Source organism: Talpa europaea (assembly GCF_964194135.1).
Source record: "Talpa europaea genome assembly, chromosome: 15".
NCBI lineage: Eukaryota > Metazoa > Chordata > Mammalia > Eulipotyphla > Talpidae > Talpa > Talpa europaea.
Window position 1 is genome coordinate 26,669,948 of NC_140083.1, and position 16,301 is coordinate 26,686,248.

At 36.6% G+C, this 16,301-nt stretch overlaps 1 protein-coding gene across 1 annotated transcript in view; it reads right to left on the minus strand.

Moving 5' to 3' along the window:
* The window catches only part of ACSS3 (acyl-CoA synthetase short chain family member 3), a gene marked incomplete at both ends in the record, with an annotated part of 130,503 nt that overhangs the window by 63,975 nt on the left and 50,227 nt on the right, over positions 1–16,301 (minus strand). The window contains 3 exons of the mRNA XM_084254559.1: positions 6,783–6,923; positions 11,150–11,284; positions 15,094–15,282. Of these exons, the coding sequence (XP_084110685.1) occupies positions 6,783–6,923; positions 11,150–11,284; positions 15,094–15,282 (465 nt within the window). The remainder of the gene's footprint in view (positions 1–6,782; positions 6,924–11,149; positions 11,285–15,093; positions 15,283–16,301) is intronic.

A 16,301-nucleotide genomic window follows, 5' to 3' on the forward strand; every position in this document is an offset into this window, starting at 1 on the left:
CTCTAAAATAATGAAAGTTTAAGGAGAGAGAAAAACCATGTCTGTTTTTCACTGCTCTTTGCTATACACTTATTTTATTTTTTAATGATGAATATAAAAATTGTCATCAAGCATCATTTTACCATTCATTAATCTCTAGATATGAAATTTTGTCATGTAGCCAAAGTATTCAGAAAATAATTTTCAATTTTTTGAGTGTTTGACAAGATGGAGAAAAAAGTATGACATAATGTAATATTCTAGATATAGATCATTTAGAAGTTTAAAAGTAAAAAAAAATAAATATTAGGTTTAAAATGAGATTTTCTTTATCAAAATATTAATTTGTGACTAAAAATAAAGTGAGAAAGTATTTTTTCTTGTGCAATCATATTTTCCAAGTAATGATAATAAAAATGCAAATGAGAAACCTTGTTCAGTCTCTGAAAACACATAAATCATGCTCAAAATAAAACAAATTATCATATTCTAAGTAAGCAAAATTAATCAGAAACTAAAAATGAAATTTTTTACATTATATTTGAAATCTTAAGAGGTGAAAATACTTATTCAGTATCAGCACTTGCCCATAAAATGCAAGCATTTCACCTTTTTTTTTTTTTAAAGATTTATTTATTCATTTATACAAGCACTGGGTACAGTCAGAAGTGCAGGAGGGTGAGAGAACCCACCAGAGCCAGAGCGGAGAACAGAACAGGCAAACCGACGAAATACACTGCTGAGGGGAGCAGCAGGCAGCAGGAGAGGCCTGCGCGCCATGTGCGGCCGGGAATTGAACCAGCGCTGAAGAGGCTTCAGGCAGCTTCGCAACCCAGCGCTCAACTGCTGTGCCACCCGGGAGGCCCAACACATTTTACTCTTTGAATCTCTTTATGTACTTAACCTCCAACTAATTTAAAAGTTAAGATATTAGATGATTTAACGTGTTCTGAGAAAATCTCTATAACCTGCCAATATACCTGTTTTTTCTAGGCTCATCTATAATCCTTAAATTCTTCTCAGAACTTGAAAGACATTTTGGTGGGAATTAAGTTCTGTACCTCAAATGAAGACATACTCATGATTCTATCTCAGAAACAGGAAGAGAGACAATGTGAAGATGCTCTGATTATTAGACAAGTTTTAATGTATATGAGTATTTACAAATTCAACATGTAGAAGTGTCTTTCAGTATATCTACCTGTTCTGCTCCCCACTCTGTCTCTGGTGAGCCCTCTCACCCCTGCACCTCTGGCCTGTACCCCAGTTCTTGTATGCATAAATAAATAAATCTTAAAAAAAATACCCCTCTTTGAAGATCAGGAACCACTTGAAATTTGTGGAACTTAATGAAAATGAATCAGCAGAAATGAAATAATTCCATTTGGGATATTTCATCAAACATAAAATCTCTTGCTACAGACCTTTGAGTGGCTGTGGGAGCTGCCTCTGTGGAGGACTCCTTAGCAGCAATGTAATTTTTTATTGATCTGAGCAACTGTGAAATGGGGGGAAAGGTCTAACAAGTTCAGCATTTTAACTGCAAGAATTATAGCACAGATAAAACAAATGTTCACTATTTTTATTTGGTTTTTCTTTTTATTTCCTAGGGGAGGGAATATGAATAAGTTACCTAACATTAAGAACAATGTTATATAAGTTGTATAAATGCACATCAGGGCAAAAGACCTTATCTAACACCTCCCTGTTATGCCTTCCTTTCAATTCCTTCCTTTTAATTTCTTTTCCCCTCTTCTCCTTTGGCACTGGAATTTTTGTGTATGCATGTGGTTATCACTGCCCTCATGATATAAGCTGAAAGAAGATAAATGTGACTATGCCCAAGACAAAGGATTCTCCCCACCCAAAGGATTCTCCTATTGCATAGGGCTTTGGTATCTTTTTTTTTTTAAAAAAAAAAAAAGGCAGTTTTGGTGGGAGTGCAAACTGGTCCAACCACTATGGAGAGCTGTGTGGAGATTTCTTGACCTACTAAACATAGAGCTTCCATATGATCCAGCAATTCCACTCCTAGGTATTTACCCAAAGAACACAGAAACATTAATTCCAAAGGGCACCTGCACCCCTATGTTTATAGCAGCACTATTTACAATAGCTTAGCTTTGGAAACAATCCAAATGCCCAAAAATAGATGACTGGATCAAGAAGATGTGGTACATATACACCATGGAATATTACTCAGCATTCAAAAAAGATAAACACATGCAACATGGATGGAGCTAGAAGGGATCATGCTCAGCAAAATAAGCCAGAAAGAAAAAGAAAAATACCGGGTGGTCTCACTCATAGCAGGAATCTAGAAAACTTAAATAAGAGACCAGGAAAAAGACTAATCGATACAAAGCAAAAATCAAAATCAACAAGCAACTACAAACCAGAGACACACTATAGTGGTGGGGGGGAGTAAGGGGCGGGAAGAGGAAGGACTAGAGTCAAAATAAGGGGGAGTGTGCAATTGTATGGGAAATATAACCATAATGAAAATGCATACATTGTGCAAAGATGAAAAATGATGTAAGAATTATATAAAATAAAATATTAAAAAAATTAAAAATAAAAAGCATATTTTAGGGAAAAAAGGCAGTTTTTTTTGTTTTTTTTGTTTTTATTGAAGGTTTATTTATTTATGCATACAAGAAGTGGGGTACAGGACAGAGGTATCGGGGGTGAGAAGATTCACTAGAGACAGAGTGGGGAACAGAACAGGCAGATGCACTGAAATACACTGCTGAGGGGAGCAGCGGGCGACACAGGAGGGGTCTGCTGCACCACATGGGTAGCTCGATTGAACTCAAGCTGCACAGGCTGTGCATAGCTTCACAGTGCTGTGCTTAACCCCATGTGCCACCAGGGAGGCCCTATGGAGTATCTTGAATAGAGACAGCCAAGCCAAACAAGATGGAAGGTCACAACAAGACAGAAATGTATGCAAAGCAGCTCAGCTGTGGCTGCTGGAATATTTGCAGCAACTAACAGATTAACCTGTCATACAGAAACCTGACAACTCCAGGGCTTGCAGAAGTGGAGATGCAAATATGTCCTAAATATATCTACAAATTTTAACCAAAGAGCAGATTGTCTTAGGGGTGTCTTATATGTGCCCATGAGAAATGAATCTTTTTAAACAGAATACTTTTATGGGCTCACAGTTTTATTTTCCTTCATGAAGATCATAGATTTAGAAAATAAACATCATGACATAAAAATTTACATTTAAATGCTTCCTAAATGCATGTGCACTCATCTTTCCTGTGTTTCTATTCTGGGAATCCCAATATTAAAATTTCAGGTCCTATTAATCCTGATTACACCTACCAAAAATGAAGTGAGAATCTTATGAATAAAGAGGAGTCTGGGAGTTTACTGGAGAAGTAATATTCTGATGATCTGCCATAGCCCAATTTTAAGGTGAGTGCCTCAGAGGATTAAATTATGTATGAACTATGTTCTAAAACTTCAGAGAATGTGCAATATTATGAAGATAAGAAAATAAAAATTAATATGCATAAGCTTGAAAAGACAAGGGAGTTGAAGTTTTGTTACCAATGTAAATTTTAATCCATTTGAAATGCTAAAGTCCACTGGAAAGAAATGGGAGATATTTCTGGGGGACCTTGAGAGACAACTATGTACCTTGCCAGACTTCCTATTTTACTTTTGCAAACCCACTTAATCCCATGATTGAACACCAGCCCTCTATAGTGATGACTGGCTGGGTCTATTTTCAACCATACATGTACCTCTTGGGCCCACACCTTCATTGTAAGCGTGGCTCTCCATGTTAATGCCCCAAAGAAACACGGTACTCAACCTGTTCAAAAATTCCCAGTCTCCCCGAGCCCAAACCATCTTACTGTGTTTCAATAAATATTCAAAACCACCCTCTTGTGTTGACATGTTCTAAAGTCTTGGGCATTTCCTCTGTCTCACTCCTATCATCCTTGAACCAAATTTGATTCCTCTCTAATAAATGTGCTGTCCTAAGTAAGGTACTGAACTAATTAAACAGTCTGAAAATGAATCCCTTTGTCTCCATGGTTTGTACTTACCTATCTTCCTGACAGTATGTTACAAGAGTTACCTTCCTTCATATTTTTCTCTCTTGCTTAGGAAGCGTAAGTGCTCCCTATACCTTACATATAGACTATAGCCTAATTGTCTAGGCTAGATTTTAAGATTTGGGCCCCGACCTAGTTACCTGGACATTTCTTTTCCTCATTTGTATTAATTTATGCATTAGCTATCCTGGAGCCTTGCTTACACCCTCCTGCCTTGAGTTATGCTCGCCCAATCTGCCATGAATGCCCTCCTCCCTGTGACATCACTCTAGGAAGAAGTCTATTCATCCTTCATCCTTCAAATGTCACCTGATCAAGGGCTTTCCCTGATAGAACTACACTCTCCTTATTTCCATCACTGTGTCACCTACGCTGGCTTTTTTTATCGTAATGCTTTTCACATATTACATAGCTACCTATGTTTAATGTGTACATCCTAGTTCCAGAATGTAAACTTCTAACAAGAGAGCCAGATATATATTTGGGTGCTCAGTAATATTTATTTATTTGTACTTAATCCTTCAGACCCCGTTCAAATTCATATTTTCCTCAAGAGAGAGTGTTGTCTTCTTATAACAAGGATTGCAATCTGCTCGCATGACCTATGTTCTTATATATTTTAACCCCACAAGACTGAAAAGACTAGGGTTTCCTCTCATTTTTATCTTTTTCAGCATAGAATTAATACTCTATACATATTGAATTGAGCTGAATTCAGTGTGAATAGAGATCTGTGAACAATTAAGTCTTCTTTTGAAATAATTATCATCAGGATGTACATTAGGAGGAAAAAGGATAACTGAAATGTCGAACAATTTTTACTTTGGGCATTCAGGAATCCAAAAAGAGCCTCCTGAGCCAAAGAAAGCCTGGAATAGTTAGGACACTCCTTACAACCACCACTTTTTAACCTTTCAGGTTGAATACTCTATATATTACTTTTATTTTATTTCTAACTCATTGAACGAGCCAGTTTAGAGGTGCTGACAAGCTCTTCTTTTTCTTTCCCCTGTAGATTCTCATGCATGACACAATGAATTTCAGAGGGACTTAAAGTCTGTAGATGACACAAATATTTTTATAAGATTACATCAGGCTTTTAAAAAGTTAATGTGATTTTCAAAAAAAATTGTTATGTTAAACTACATTTTCAGAGTCAAGGGTTTCCTCTAATACTTTTATATTAAGTCATGACTTGACAAGTCCCCTTTATTTTTACAGTCAAACATTCAATAGGAATCTCTGTGGCTGGTATATACAGAAATGCAAAACATGGAGGCTAAGGATTGTGTCCACAGATCATTTGGATTGCTTAAACAATCAAGTCTGAAGGTCTCCAATATGAAGAAACATTTATTTGTATGAAGAAATCAGAGTTGTAAAAAATTATACACATAAGACCTTGATTCTACAGTGACACAGATTTTTTTTTTTTGTATATACTCCTAAGAAAGGCTTTTTGAGGCCCATTAATGCAAAAAGCACGGAGATAGACTGAAGTGTAATGAAACATCACCTCTGTCCTCATAGAAAATATATTCCCTTACAAAAGTTACTTTTTCACAAGTGGAAGTTTTAAATGGATTATCTTAATTTTCTTTTTTTAAATTTAACCTAATCGAACCACTCCGTTTGGACAATTCACAGCTTATGTTTAAAAACTCAGATGCTGCAGAAATCTGTTATTAACAGAGGCAAACACCCTTCAGGATGCCAGTGATTGTGAAAGGTCTTTCTCCCACTAAAATTATATGACTCAATGAATATTGAACATCTAAATGGAGATGAATATGAATATGATATTGCAAGTCTTTATGAAGCTGTATGAGAAACAGTAATATTTAGCATTACTAGTATTTATTTTGTATCTGATACATTCATGAATATTGATGTTTTTAACTTGACTTTGTGAAAACACATAGTAGTAACTTGATTTAAAAATCTTTGCGTATCTTCAGGGCTGCAAATCAAATAGTTCAATACTCTGGATAAATTGCCTATTGTTCAAACAGTCTATGCCAATTCTAGAAAGTGCATTTATAACAAAGAATTGAATTCCTTTAAAAAAATCAATTCTATACTGTATGAAGGTTATGTTTCCATTTTCAAAATAAAATTATTCATTTAAAATTTACTTTCAGGGCCTCCTTGGTGGCACAGGGTTTAAAGTCTCAGCACTATCAAGCTATCACTAGCCAATGCAGCATGAGTTTGATCCCTGGCCAAGGAGGTGACCCACATGGCACAGCAAACCTCTTCTGCATCTCCCACTGCTCCCCTTACCAGTGTATTTCAGTATATCTGCCTGTTCTACTGTTCTGCTCCCCACTCTGTCTCTGGTGAATCCTCTTACCCCACCCCCACACTTCTGGCTTGTGACCCAGTTCTTGTATGCATAAATAAATAAAAAAAAACTTTAAAAAGTTTTTTAAAATAAAATTTATTTTTATAAAATTTCATTAAACCAACTGATATGTGATCATATATCTATTAAATTTAATAGCTTACTAAAGCACCTTTTTTGCTACTATATGCAAAGATTTTGCAAGAATCTGGAGCAAAGCATTTGATATTAAAAATAATTAGCAGTTTTCTATATTTAAACAATATGTTCATTTAGACACAAAGTACCTAAACTTAAACCTCAAATCTGCAAACATAGTCAGAAATCAATATTTTCAGTGCAAAAGGCATTTACTGCTATAGATATCACTAAGTGAATACCTTTGGCAACCCTGTTGTTCCAGAAGTGTATAGAATATACAGTGGGTGTTCTGAAAGAACAGGAACGCAGTCATGGGGCTGCGCTTTCGCCATCTCTTCATCCCAATCAAGGTCACGACCTGGAGCCAAAGGAACTGTATCCTACAAAGCAAAAATAGAGGAATATGAACTGAACAAGGGAGATTAAATCAGGGAAACATGGAGAGTAGCTGAATCTACAGAAGTCTGAGCATCTGACTGAAAATGTGGGTCAATTTAGCACTAAATATCAGATTTATGACTACATATCTCAAGGTTATGAGTTAATACTGGTGTTCATAAAAAGTATTCAGCAGTTTGATGTTGGTTTTAACTGAACCTAGAGGAATATCCTTAAGAAATTCAATGTGGGGCCCCCTGGTGGCACAAAGGGTTAAGCACAGCGCTCTGAAGCTGTCCACAGCCTCTGCAGCACAAGTTCAGTCCCCCCCACCAGGGAGCAACCTACATGATGCAGCAGACTTCTCCTGACTTGCCTGCTGCTCCCCTCAGAAATGTATTTCAGTACATCCACCTGTTCTCTTCCCTAATGTGTCTCTGGTGAATCTTCTCACCCCCTGCACCTCTGGCCTGTACCCCGGTTCTTGTATGCATAAATAAATGCATCTTTCAAAAAAAGAAAAAAAAAGACATTCAATATGATGTAACCATATAGTCATCAAGCATCAGAGCTTAACTGAGACAGAAGTTCATATTCCCATAAGTGCATGTACATCATTAACTGCACAAACTGATTTCTATGTTTCAAAACCTGTTTTTTTTTTTTTTTAACTTGGAACTGTTGTCTTCACAATAAAATATTAGCTAAGCCAATAAAATTTACTTTTAACAAGGTCATTTAGCAGAATCTTTCCAAGTGAGAGAACATTAAAACATCTTCAAGAGTAGAAGAAAAATACTTTTGCTTTTTTGAGAACAAGATTAGCTTTTCAAATTGATGGGAGTATGTGACATCTCAAATGCTATCCAAGTTTTCCTCTATTTAGGTCATTCATTAATATAGTGAGTATTTGCTTTCTTTCTTATTCCTAGAAGCAAGCTCTGTGTTGTAAATGTTATAATCACAGAGTCGTAAGTTTAAATCGACACACCTTAGAAGTTAGACCACTTCGAAAATGGTGCCAATGAAATGAACCACAGAAGTGGAAAGTCTGGAAGTGACTTACGGAAAAATTACTCCAATAGGAAGTTTTAGCTATTTAAGTTATAGGGTTAAGCGTCAGTAAATGTCTAGTTATTTTCAGAAATGTTCACTGTACTCACGATGACACATCCCTCAGTGAAAATAAGTTCCACCACCTAAAGAGTTCTCAGAAGCATTTCATCATAGTGATGCTTGAGCTAAGCCCAGAGTCTCGGAGAGATTTAGAAAAGTCATGGCATCTCCATTTTTCAATCTCCTTAATATATTAATCAGGATGGTGAAAATGGTCATAAATTTAAGAGGTACACTCACAAATTAACACTCCAATAAATGTCACAAATATGATGCTTTTATGAATAAACACTTTGAAAGATAACAATCTGAATTGACCTTCATGAAGGTGAAGTTTCAGGTCCAACTGACTTCTCCAGCTTCATTCTGCGAAGCCCTTGGCTGGACCATTTAGGTAAATATAAATAGGTGACTATGATGAAATTGTACATTACATTCATGCTTTTATACACCAGTTAAACACAACCTATTTCAAATCATCAAGCCTTTGACATCACAATTATAGAACTATGAAAAAAAATCATACTACATAACAAAAAAAGTCAACTCGGTGATTATAAAAATAAACGCAGATTAAATGAAATGAGGACTTAATGGTTATTCTTCAAGCTAAGAAATATAGTCATATGTAAAGGATATTTGATAAAAGGAAAACAGGAAAATATTAACATGAGCTTTTACATATATGTAAACATACTTCTATAGACATTCCTAGATGTTATTATTCCTGAAAGGCTATATTAGGAGAGCACCAGGGGTGATTAGGATGTGATGTTCATTTGATTCTGTCATTGTTTGCCAGAGGTTTAGGGATGGCAGCCAGGATTATCCCCCCTCTGGCAATAATGCAATCCTGGGTAATGAGACATACCATGGAGACTCATCATTTGTATCTCTTTAAATTCAAAGCAAAACCAGTCCACTGGGTTTAATTACTGCCTGAACAGCAGGTCCAATAAGACAAGAGAGCACCAACATCCTTATCTAAAACAAACATAAGTCAAAATAGAGGGAAGGGTCTCAAGAGAAAGAAAAAGAGAGAACATGAGCCAGTGAGAACCTGAGCCTTCTCTTAATGGAAAGAGAAGAGATTTGCATTAGAAAAATCTGACTAGAGGGCCTCCCCAGTGGCGCAGCAGTTGAGCGCTGGGTTGCGAAGCTGCCCGCAGCCTCTGCAGCGCTGGTTCGATCCCCGGCTGCTCCCCGGCCATGGGAGGAAGGTTCCACATGGGGCGCAGACCTCTCCTGCTGCGCCTGTTGCTCCCCTCAGCAGTGTGCTTCGTCAGTCTGCCTGTTCTGTTCTATGCTCTGGCTCTGGTGAATTCTCTCACCCTCCCGTGCTTCTGACTGTGCACAGTGCTTGTCTAAATAAATAAATCCTTAAAAAAAAAAAAAAAAAGAAGAGCCTCCCCTGGTGGCTCAGTGGTTGAGCGCTGGGTTGCGAGGCTGCCTGCAGCCTCTGCAGCACAGTTCGATCCCTGGCCACCAGTGAGGGTCCCACAAAAAGAAAAAAAAAGAAAAATCTGAATAGAAAGCATTAATATCCATATTTAGTGTGTAAAGTAAAAGAAAGAGCATGTATCTTATCAACTAGAGGTCATTAAGCAGGAGTTCAAATCCTGGTTCACCACTTATTATCTGTGACTTTGGTTCATGACCTCTCCATGACTCAGTTTCTTCATCTGCAAAACAGGGCCAGTACCAGCAGTCTACTTCAATGGTTTGTGAGAATTAAGTAAGAAAAAGTATTGGAAAGTACTTAGCAGCGGTACAGGCTTACGCTCTATAAACCCTACATAAACTCGTTTATGTGTGAATACCAAACACATAAGTACACACAATTATTGTGTTTGTTCTACCCTTCCTCTATCCTTTTACCCAAAGCCTTCTTTATCGCTGACTTTGCAATCCCCAATTTAATAGTGGCCTCTTAAAAAATATGCCTGAGGTCACCTGAAAGAAAGAAAATTCTTCAAGACGGTAAGAATATTAAAATCACTGAATGTAGCAGTTCATGAACCACAGATGACTAAAACTTTACATGGGAATTTAATGTGGTAATGGGGATTGCTAGGCAGTAATCAAAATGACATAGTTGTAATGTTTTCTATTCTTATATCTTATCATCTAAGCATTTTCTGCAGATAGCCTCACAAGAGCTTCACAAAATGGTAATGATTCTTTGCACTCTTGTAATATTTCTTTTGGAAAACATCTTCATCTGCTGGAAACCCAAGTTGGTTCCACAAAAAATTGCTGGAAGCTTGTGCTGATATAGAGGTAAGGTGGTCATTGTCAATTTACCAGCAAAAACATTATAAAAAGCACTTGATATGTTATACTGCTTGTTGTTCCTTCAAGGATCATAATTTATGGGTTTTGAATATTCACCTTTTGTTTTCTTGAGTGTAGTTTGCCAAAATACCTTCTCTAATTTTTTTAAAAGCTATTTTACATACAAATGATTTATACAAGGCAGGACTGCTGGGAGATTAAGCATGTCATCAGAGTACCCACATTCAAATATTCACCCTCATACTTAAGACCTACTTACTTACTTACTCTTACTTACTCTGTAAGAACAGAGTATTGTTCCATTGGATTCCTCTTCTTTAAAATAGGAATAATGCCATCACCTAGCTTAAGAGCTACCAGCAAGATTTTTTAAATTATCAGTTAATGGAGTCTTAAAAATCATATCATAAGCACTGAACAGGTAGCATTTCTTAGATGGGAGGGCCAGCCTGGTTGCTATCCAGAGGCATTTGTAAGGATTTTTATGAAAACATCTCCGTAATTCACATCTCTTATAAGCACTTGATGCGTTTTAGTATTATCATTGTTACATTTTAATTAATTGACACAATAGATTACAGATGGAATCAAATTCATTAATACTATGAGTATTTCTGTTTCAATCTTTTTGTTTTAAGCTAGTTTTTCATAAAGACAGAAAATAGCATTCATGCTTCTCTCTTATTTTTTGATCAAATAATGGCATTCAGATAGCATGTTTAATGGTTTATAAATAAAATGTCTCTTTAAATGATAAAAATAGCATCATCCTTAGCACATCACCATAAGCAAGAACCAATTTCAAAATTCAAATTACCATATTTGGGCGATTATAAATGAGAACTTTGTCTGGTTTGTGTTGTCCTATTCTCAGGGCTTCTTCTAGAAGTGGTATGTATTCCACTCTCCTTCCAGGTTCAATGCCAAATGATGCTGTAACAACCATCTTGGGCTACAATAAAAAAAAATTAATCGAGAAAGCTTAGCAATACTCATTAAGGTAATCACAATATTTCAGGTGCAGACTGGTAATATAACATTTCCAATGATATGTTTGCATAATTCTGTTCTTTATTGAATAAATGGCCTGAAAACCAATAAACCCTTTTAAAATGTTACAGACCTAATTATTTCCACATAAATCTCACTTACCTGTTCAAAATTACATGCTCAATGATCTTTTTGGCCAATAAGTGGGAGATGTTTAAAAATACCTTCTTTAAAAAATATGCCAGGTAGATGTGCCAGAACCTGTGCATTCAAGCCTGGGGCCCCTCACTTGCAGAGGTCCCCGAAAGACCTAGTCCCCAAAATAGTGCAAATGCTGAAGTGGTAGCATTTCCTAGGTGGGAAGGGCCAGCCTGGATGCAATCAGGAGTTATTTGTAAAGATTTTTATGAAAGCATCTCTCTCTAATGCCTACGGAATCCATTCCTCTGATAATTCTGTCATGATTCTTTTCTCATTCTAAGTATATATTCATTTATACCAAATATCATATTTGCAATTTTGTCTTAAAAAGACCCCCAATGATTCATGTTCAAGCTCCACAAGCCTGAACCTGTCCCTGTCACTAAGACACACTGTGCTCTCTTTATGACAACTTGCTGTCGTTCTGTAATACATGAGCCCATGGAGTCAAAAGGCGTGCCTGCACAGGGCAGAACTTCAGGTTAATTCCCTTCCTTCGTACATTCTGAACATGCCTCAGGTGTCAGACTATAGTCAAAGTGTTCCTTCAAGTCCAGGGCTGCGCAGAAATCTCTCCAAGACAAATCTGGGTCCTATTTATATTGTTGTTTCCTATGCCTGCCACAATGTTTAACATATAAGCTTCTCAGTAAATAATTGTGGAATGAAACACAAATTCTCTTAATTTACAGAAACAAACATGTCTTTATTCTTTAAAGTACACTGTTTCTTCACCAAGAACTCCAAAGCAAAAGAGACAGATAATAAATTATTCAGGACACAGATAATCAATCCAAGATAGAACTTTCCTGAATTCCGATTTTTGGTCATAATACATTTCATCTATGGAAGGTTTATATTATGTCAAATATATGCATATATAGTACTTTCTGCTTTTTGAATGTCATTTAATATTCATAGAGCTCAGGCTCAGTGTAGTTATATGGCTTGCCCCAGGATGTCAGTAGTGGAGTCAGACAGAGGGCCAGTTCTGGCTGATTACAGAACATTTCTCTTTCCATATTATCAGGCTGCCTTTTAAAAGTAAAGAAAAAAAGAGGAAAATAAGTCTCAGTTCCTTTTATTACATTTTTAAAGGTCAGACATTTAAATATAATTCACATTTTAATATCTGTAATACAAAAAATAATTTTAGATAACATATCAAAAGATTAGAATTATGAATAAATGAAAGTAAGTTACACATCAAATTAAGAATATAGAGAGAATATATCAAAACTTGAATAGTTTAATAAAGTTAAAACTGGAAAATTTTCCACTAGGAAAAAAAAGTCTCTTTCATACTTCTATTAACAGCCTTTTATTGGAGGTTTAGTTTGATCTATGTTGCTTGTTAGAATCCATCTTCCCAAGTTCACCTGTTAAACTAAACTTTTTCCCTTCAGTTTATTTGTTTGAAAATTATGACATCAAAATCATCCTTGATTTTAACACTTAATTCTATCCAAGTGTATATGTATCTTTACTTTGAACCTACAAGATAGTCTTGCCTAGAAGAATATGCACTGACTCGCTTAAACTCTGTAAGAAGGTTGTGTTTGTGTGTGTGTGAAAAATAAAAACCCTTCAGTATTAGAGCATCAGTTTTATGAATAGTTACTTAAGGAAATAGCTCATCTTATACTTTTACTCAATTGTCATTTCTGTAACTAAATCACTGGAGTATACAACTCCCTAAGAGACCCCAATAACCTACAAATTGGTGAGTGACTGATGGACTTTTCACCTCAGATTTCCCTTCATGAACATTAACTCAACATGTCCAATTCAAAGGAAAAAGAAAAGAATATGGTGATGAGTCCATATTTGCACTCAGATCTGGAGTTCTACAGACTTATCTGTTAGCAGATGAAGTCAGCTATGCAAACCTCACTCCATGCCTAGTGCTCAGGGGACTTTTAATAAAGCTTAGCTCCCTTGCCTATTAAAAATGTCTCCTCTGGGGGCCTCCCTGGTGGTGCAGGCGGTTGAGTGCCACACTGTGAAGCTGTCCACAGCTTCTGCAGCTCGGGCTCGATCCCGGCCAGCCTGCAAGAATCCCACATGGTGGGGCAGACCTCACCTGTCTCGCCCGCTGCTCCCCTCAGCAGTGTATTTCAGGCAGTCTGCCTGTTCTGTTCCCCACTCTGTCTCTGGTGAATCCTCTCACCCTCCCACGCATCTGGCCTGCCCCCTGGTTCTTGTATAAAAATAAATAAATCTTTAAAAAAAAAAGTCTCCTCTGGGACTTATACACAGCAACCTTTATTATCTCACTCCAGTAACAACCTTTCTTCCTTCATCTCTCTATTGCCTTTACTCTCCTGCACGTCAGCCATTGCTTCACACACAGACCTCCCACCAACGTTCATATTGTAGCCCCTAACCTCTCTGCCATTCATATCATTTTGGAAGACTTGCCTCCTCTTAGCATTTGCTTAAAATGGGACACTCTCCTGTTCAAAACCTTCCCCTGGTGATGTCTACAGGATCCAGTTCAGACAAAAACTGTTTTTGTAAATTCATCTTCTCTCCCTTTTCAGTCATATCTGTCTGGTCACTGTCCTTTCAAAGGAATTTTACCCTTTCCTGACTAAAATACTGGACATATTTGTTTTTCCCTCCTTTTAGTTTCCATAGCATCATTCATTCATGTAGCAAAATTTTAGCCAATATCTAACTCTTATTCTTCAGCACCTCCCCAACTGAAAGAAGTCACTCTTTCCTTTAAACCAGAGATCTGCAAACTCTAGTGAGAGTCAAAGTTGATGCACAGAGTGTTTCTCTAAAGTTTTGTTAGGATGCTGCTATACCCTTCATTTATGTAGTACAGCTGTGCTCTGCCTTGGGCTACAGCAGCACAGCTGCATAGTTACAACAGAAACCATGTAATCAGCAGTGTCGAGAGTATTTACTATCTGGTAACATACAGAACAAAGTTTGCCGACTCTTGCTTGAAATTTGTAGAATAATGATAGTTAACTTTTTTTTTTTTTAATGAGGAGTATTATATGCCAGACACTGCTCTGCTTTAAATTCTACATCTCAATAACAGTTCCAAACAATCTTACAAATTTTAGTTACCCTCACTTATCCTGTGATCCCCACCCCTCCCTATTATACCATCTTAACCACTATGCTATACCAACCACTATTCCTGGAGTATGTAGATTATCAAACTAGGTAAGCACGCATTCATTTGATGAGTATCATTTATTATCCACATTCAAGGCCAATATCAGACATAGGGTGAGAGATTAACGAAAATATGTGGAATGAAAAAATTAAGCAGCAGTTATTTTTCTCATATGTCTCCAATACCTGATGATATGGCAAGCTAATTTGGAAAGTATGCACCTTATCTTATGCTTCATATTCCTCACAGCACCTAGCAAGATGTCTTTCATATAGGACTGACTCAAAAATAAATATTTATATAATAGATATATGCCAAAGAAATGGTAAACTTTAGTTATCGTATTTGAAAGTGGGATTGAGTCACCCATAGATAAGTAGGCCTAAATGATTAAAAAAAAATTCTATTTGATTTCCCCAAAATAAAGTGCTTACCTTTGCATGATCAATGCGACTACTTAGTTCTTTGGAAGCAAATCCCCCAAATATGAGACTGTGGATGGCTCCAATCCTTGCGCACGCCAGCATGGTATACATTGCCTGTGGGATCATGGGCATGTAGATAACCACAGTGTCACCTTTCTGGACACCATGCTTCACCAAAACACCAGCTAGTTTAGACACCTGAAACAAAATCACTGTATCAGTGAACTGTTCTCTGCATATTATTTTACTAAACTTCAAAGTTCAAACAATAACTCAACAATAGGGTGACCCTCTTGGCAATGAATAAAAGAACTTGGCCTAACACATATTTGATGATGGTGACAATAATAACTGATCTCTAAATCATAGTAACTGACTTACTATGATTATGTCATGTGAACTTCATGGCTTAAATTGGCTTAGTTATTAATTCAAAAATATATTTATTGAGCAACTGTTTCATGCCAGACATTTTTAGAGTAGGGAAAACAACACTGAAGAATAATGCCACAGACACACTCCTGTGGAGGTTTTATTCTAAATGGGGGATCTGCCAAGTGAATAGATAAATGAAATAATTGCATATTTAGGTATTCATTGGGTTAACTGTTGAAAGAAACATGAACTAAGAGAAAACATGTCATTATGCACTATAGGGTAATTAAGAAATGCTATTATTATTGCTATTATTGCTATCATTACTATTATTATTATTGAAGATAAGGTAAAGGATAATAGCTAGTCCAAGGTCTGAGTGAGGCCAGCATAACATCACAGGCCTTTTGAGCTCATATTTTTACTCTTTTTACTGTCTTAATTCAATTGTATTTACTTTTTAGCTTTTTTATGCCAATTACCTATACAAAGTGATTTCCCTCTATATTGACACCAATCAGATTTTTTTAAACCAAATAAACACAGTGTGCAATGTGATCAAGGAACAGTAAAGAGACAGGGGGAGCTGGAAGAGAAAGAAGAGTGAGCGTGGTCTTGGACCAGATTAGAGAGTAAAAGGAGCAGAAGTGTCTGATGGGCAGCTGGAAGGACCAGAGGTTGCCTTATTGCCTGTAAATGTGACTGTTCAAGATAATGAACAGAGGAGGCCTGGAGAAAGAATTAGGCCACATGGCTATTTGTGGTTCCTTTCATTTCATACTGTCTCTTCTACTTTGTACACAAGTTCAAAGGATTCTGAATACTGATCATTCTTCCTTTTT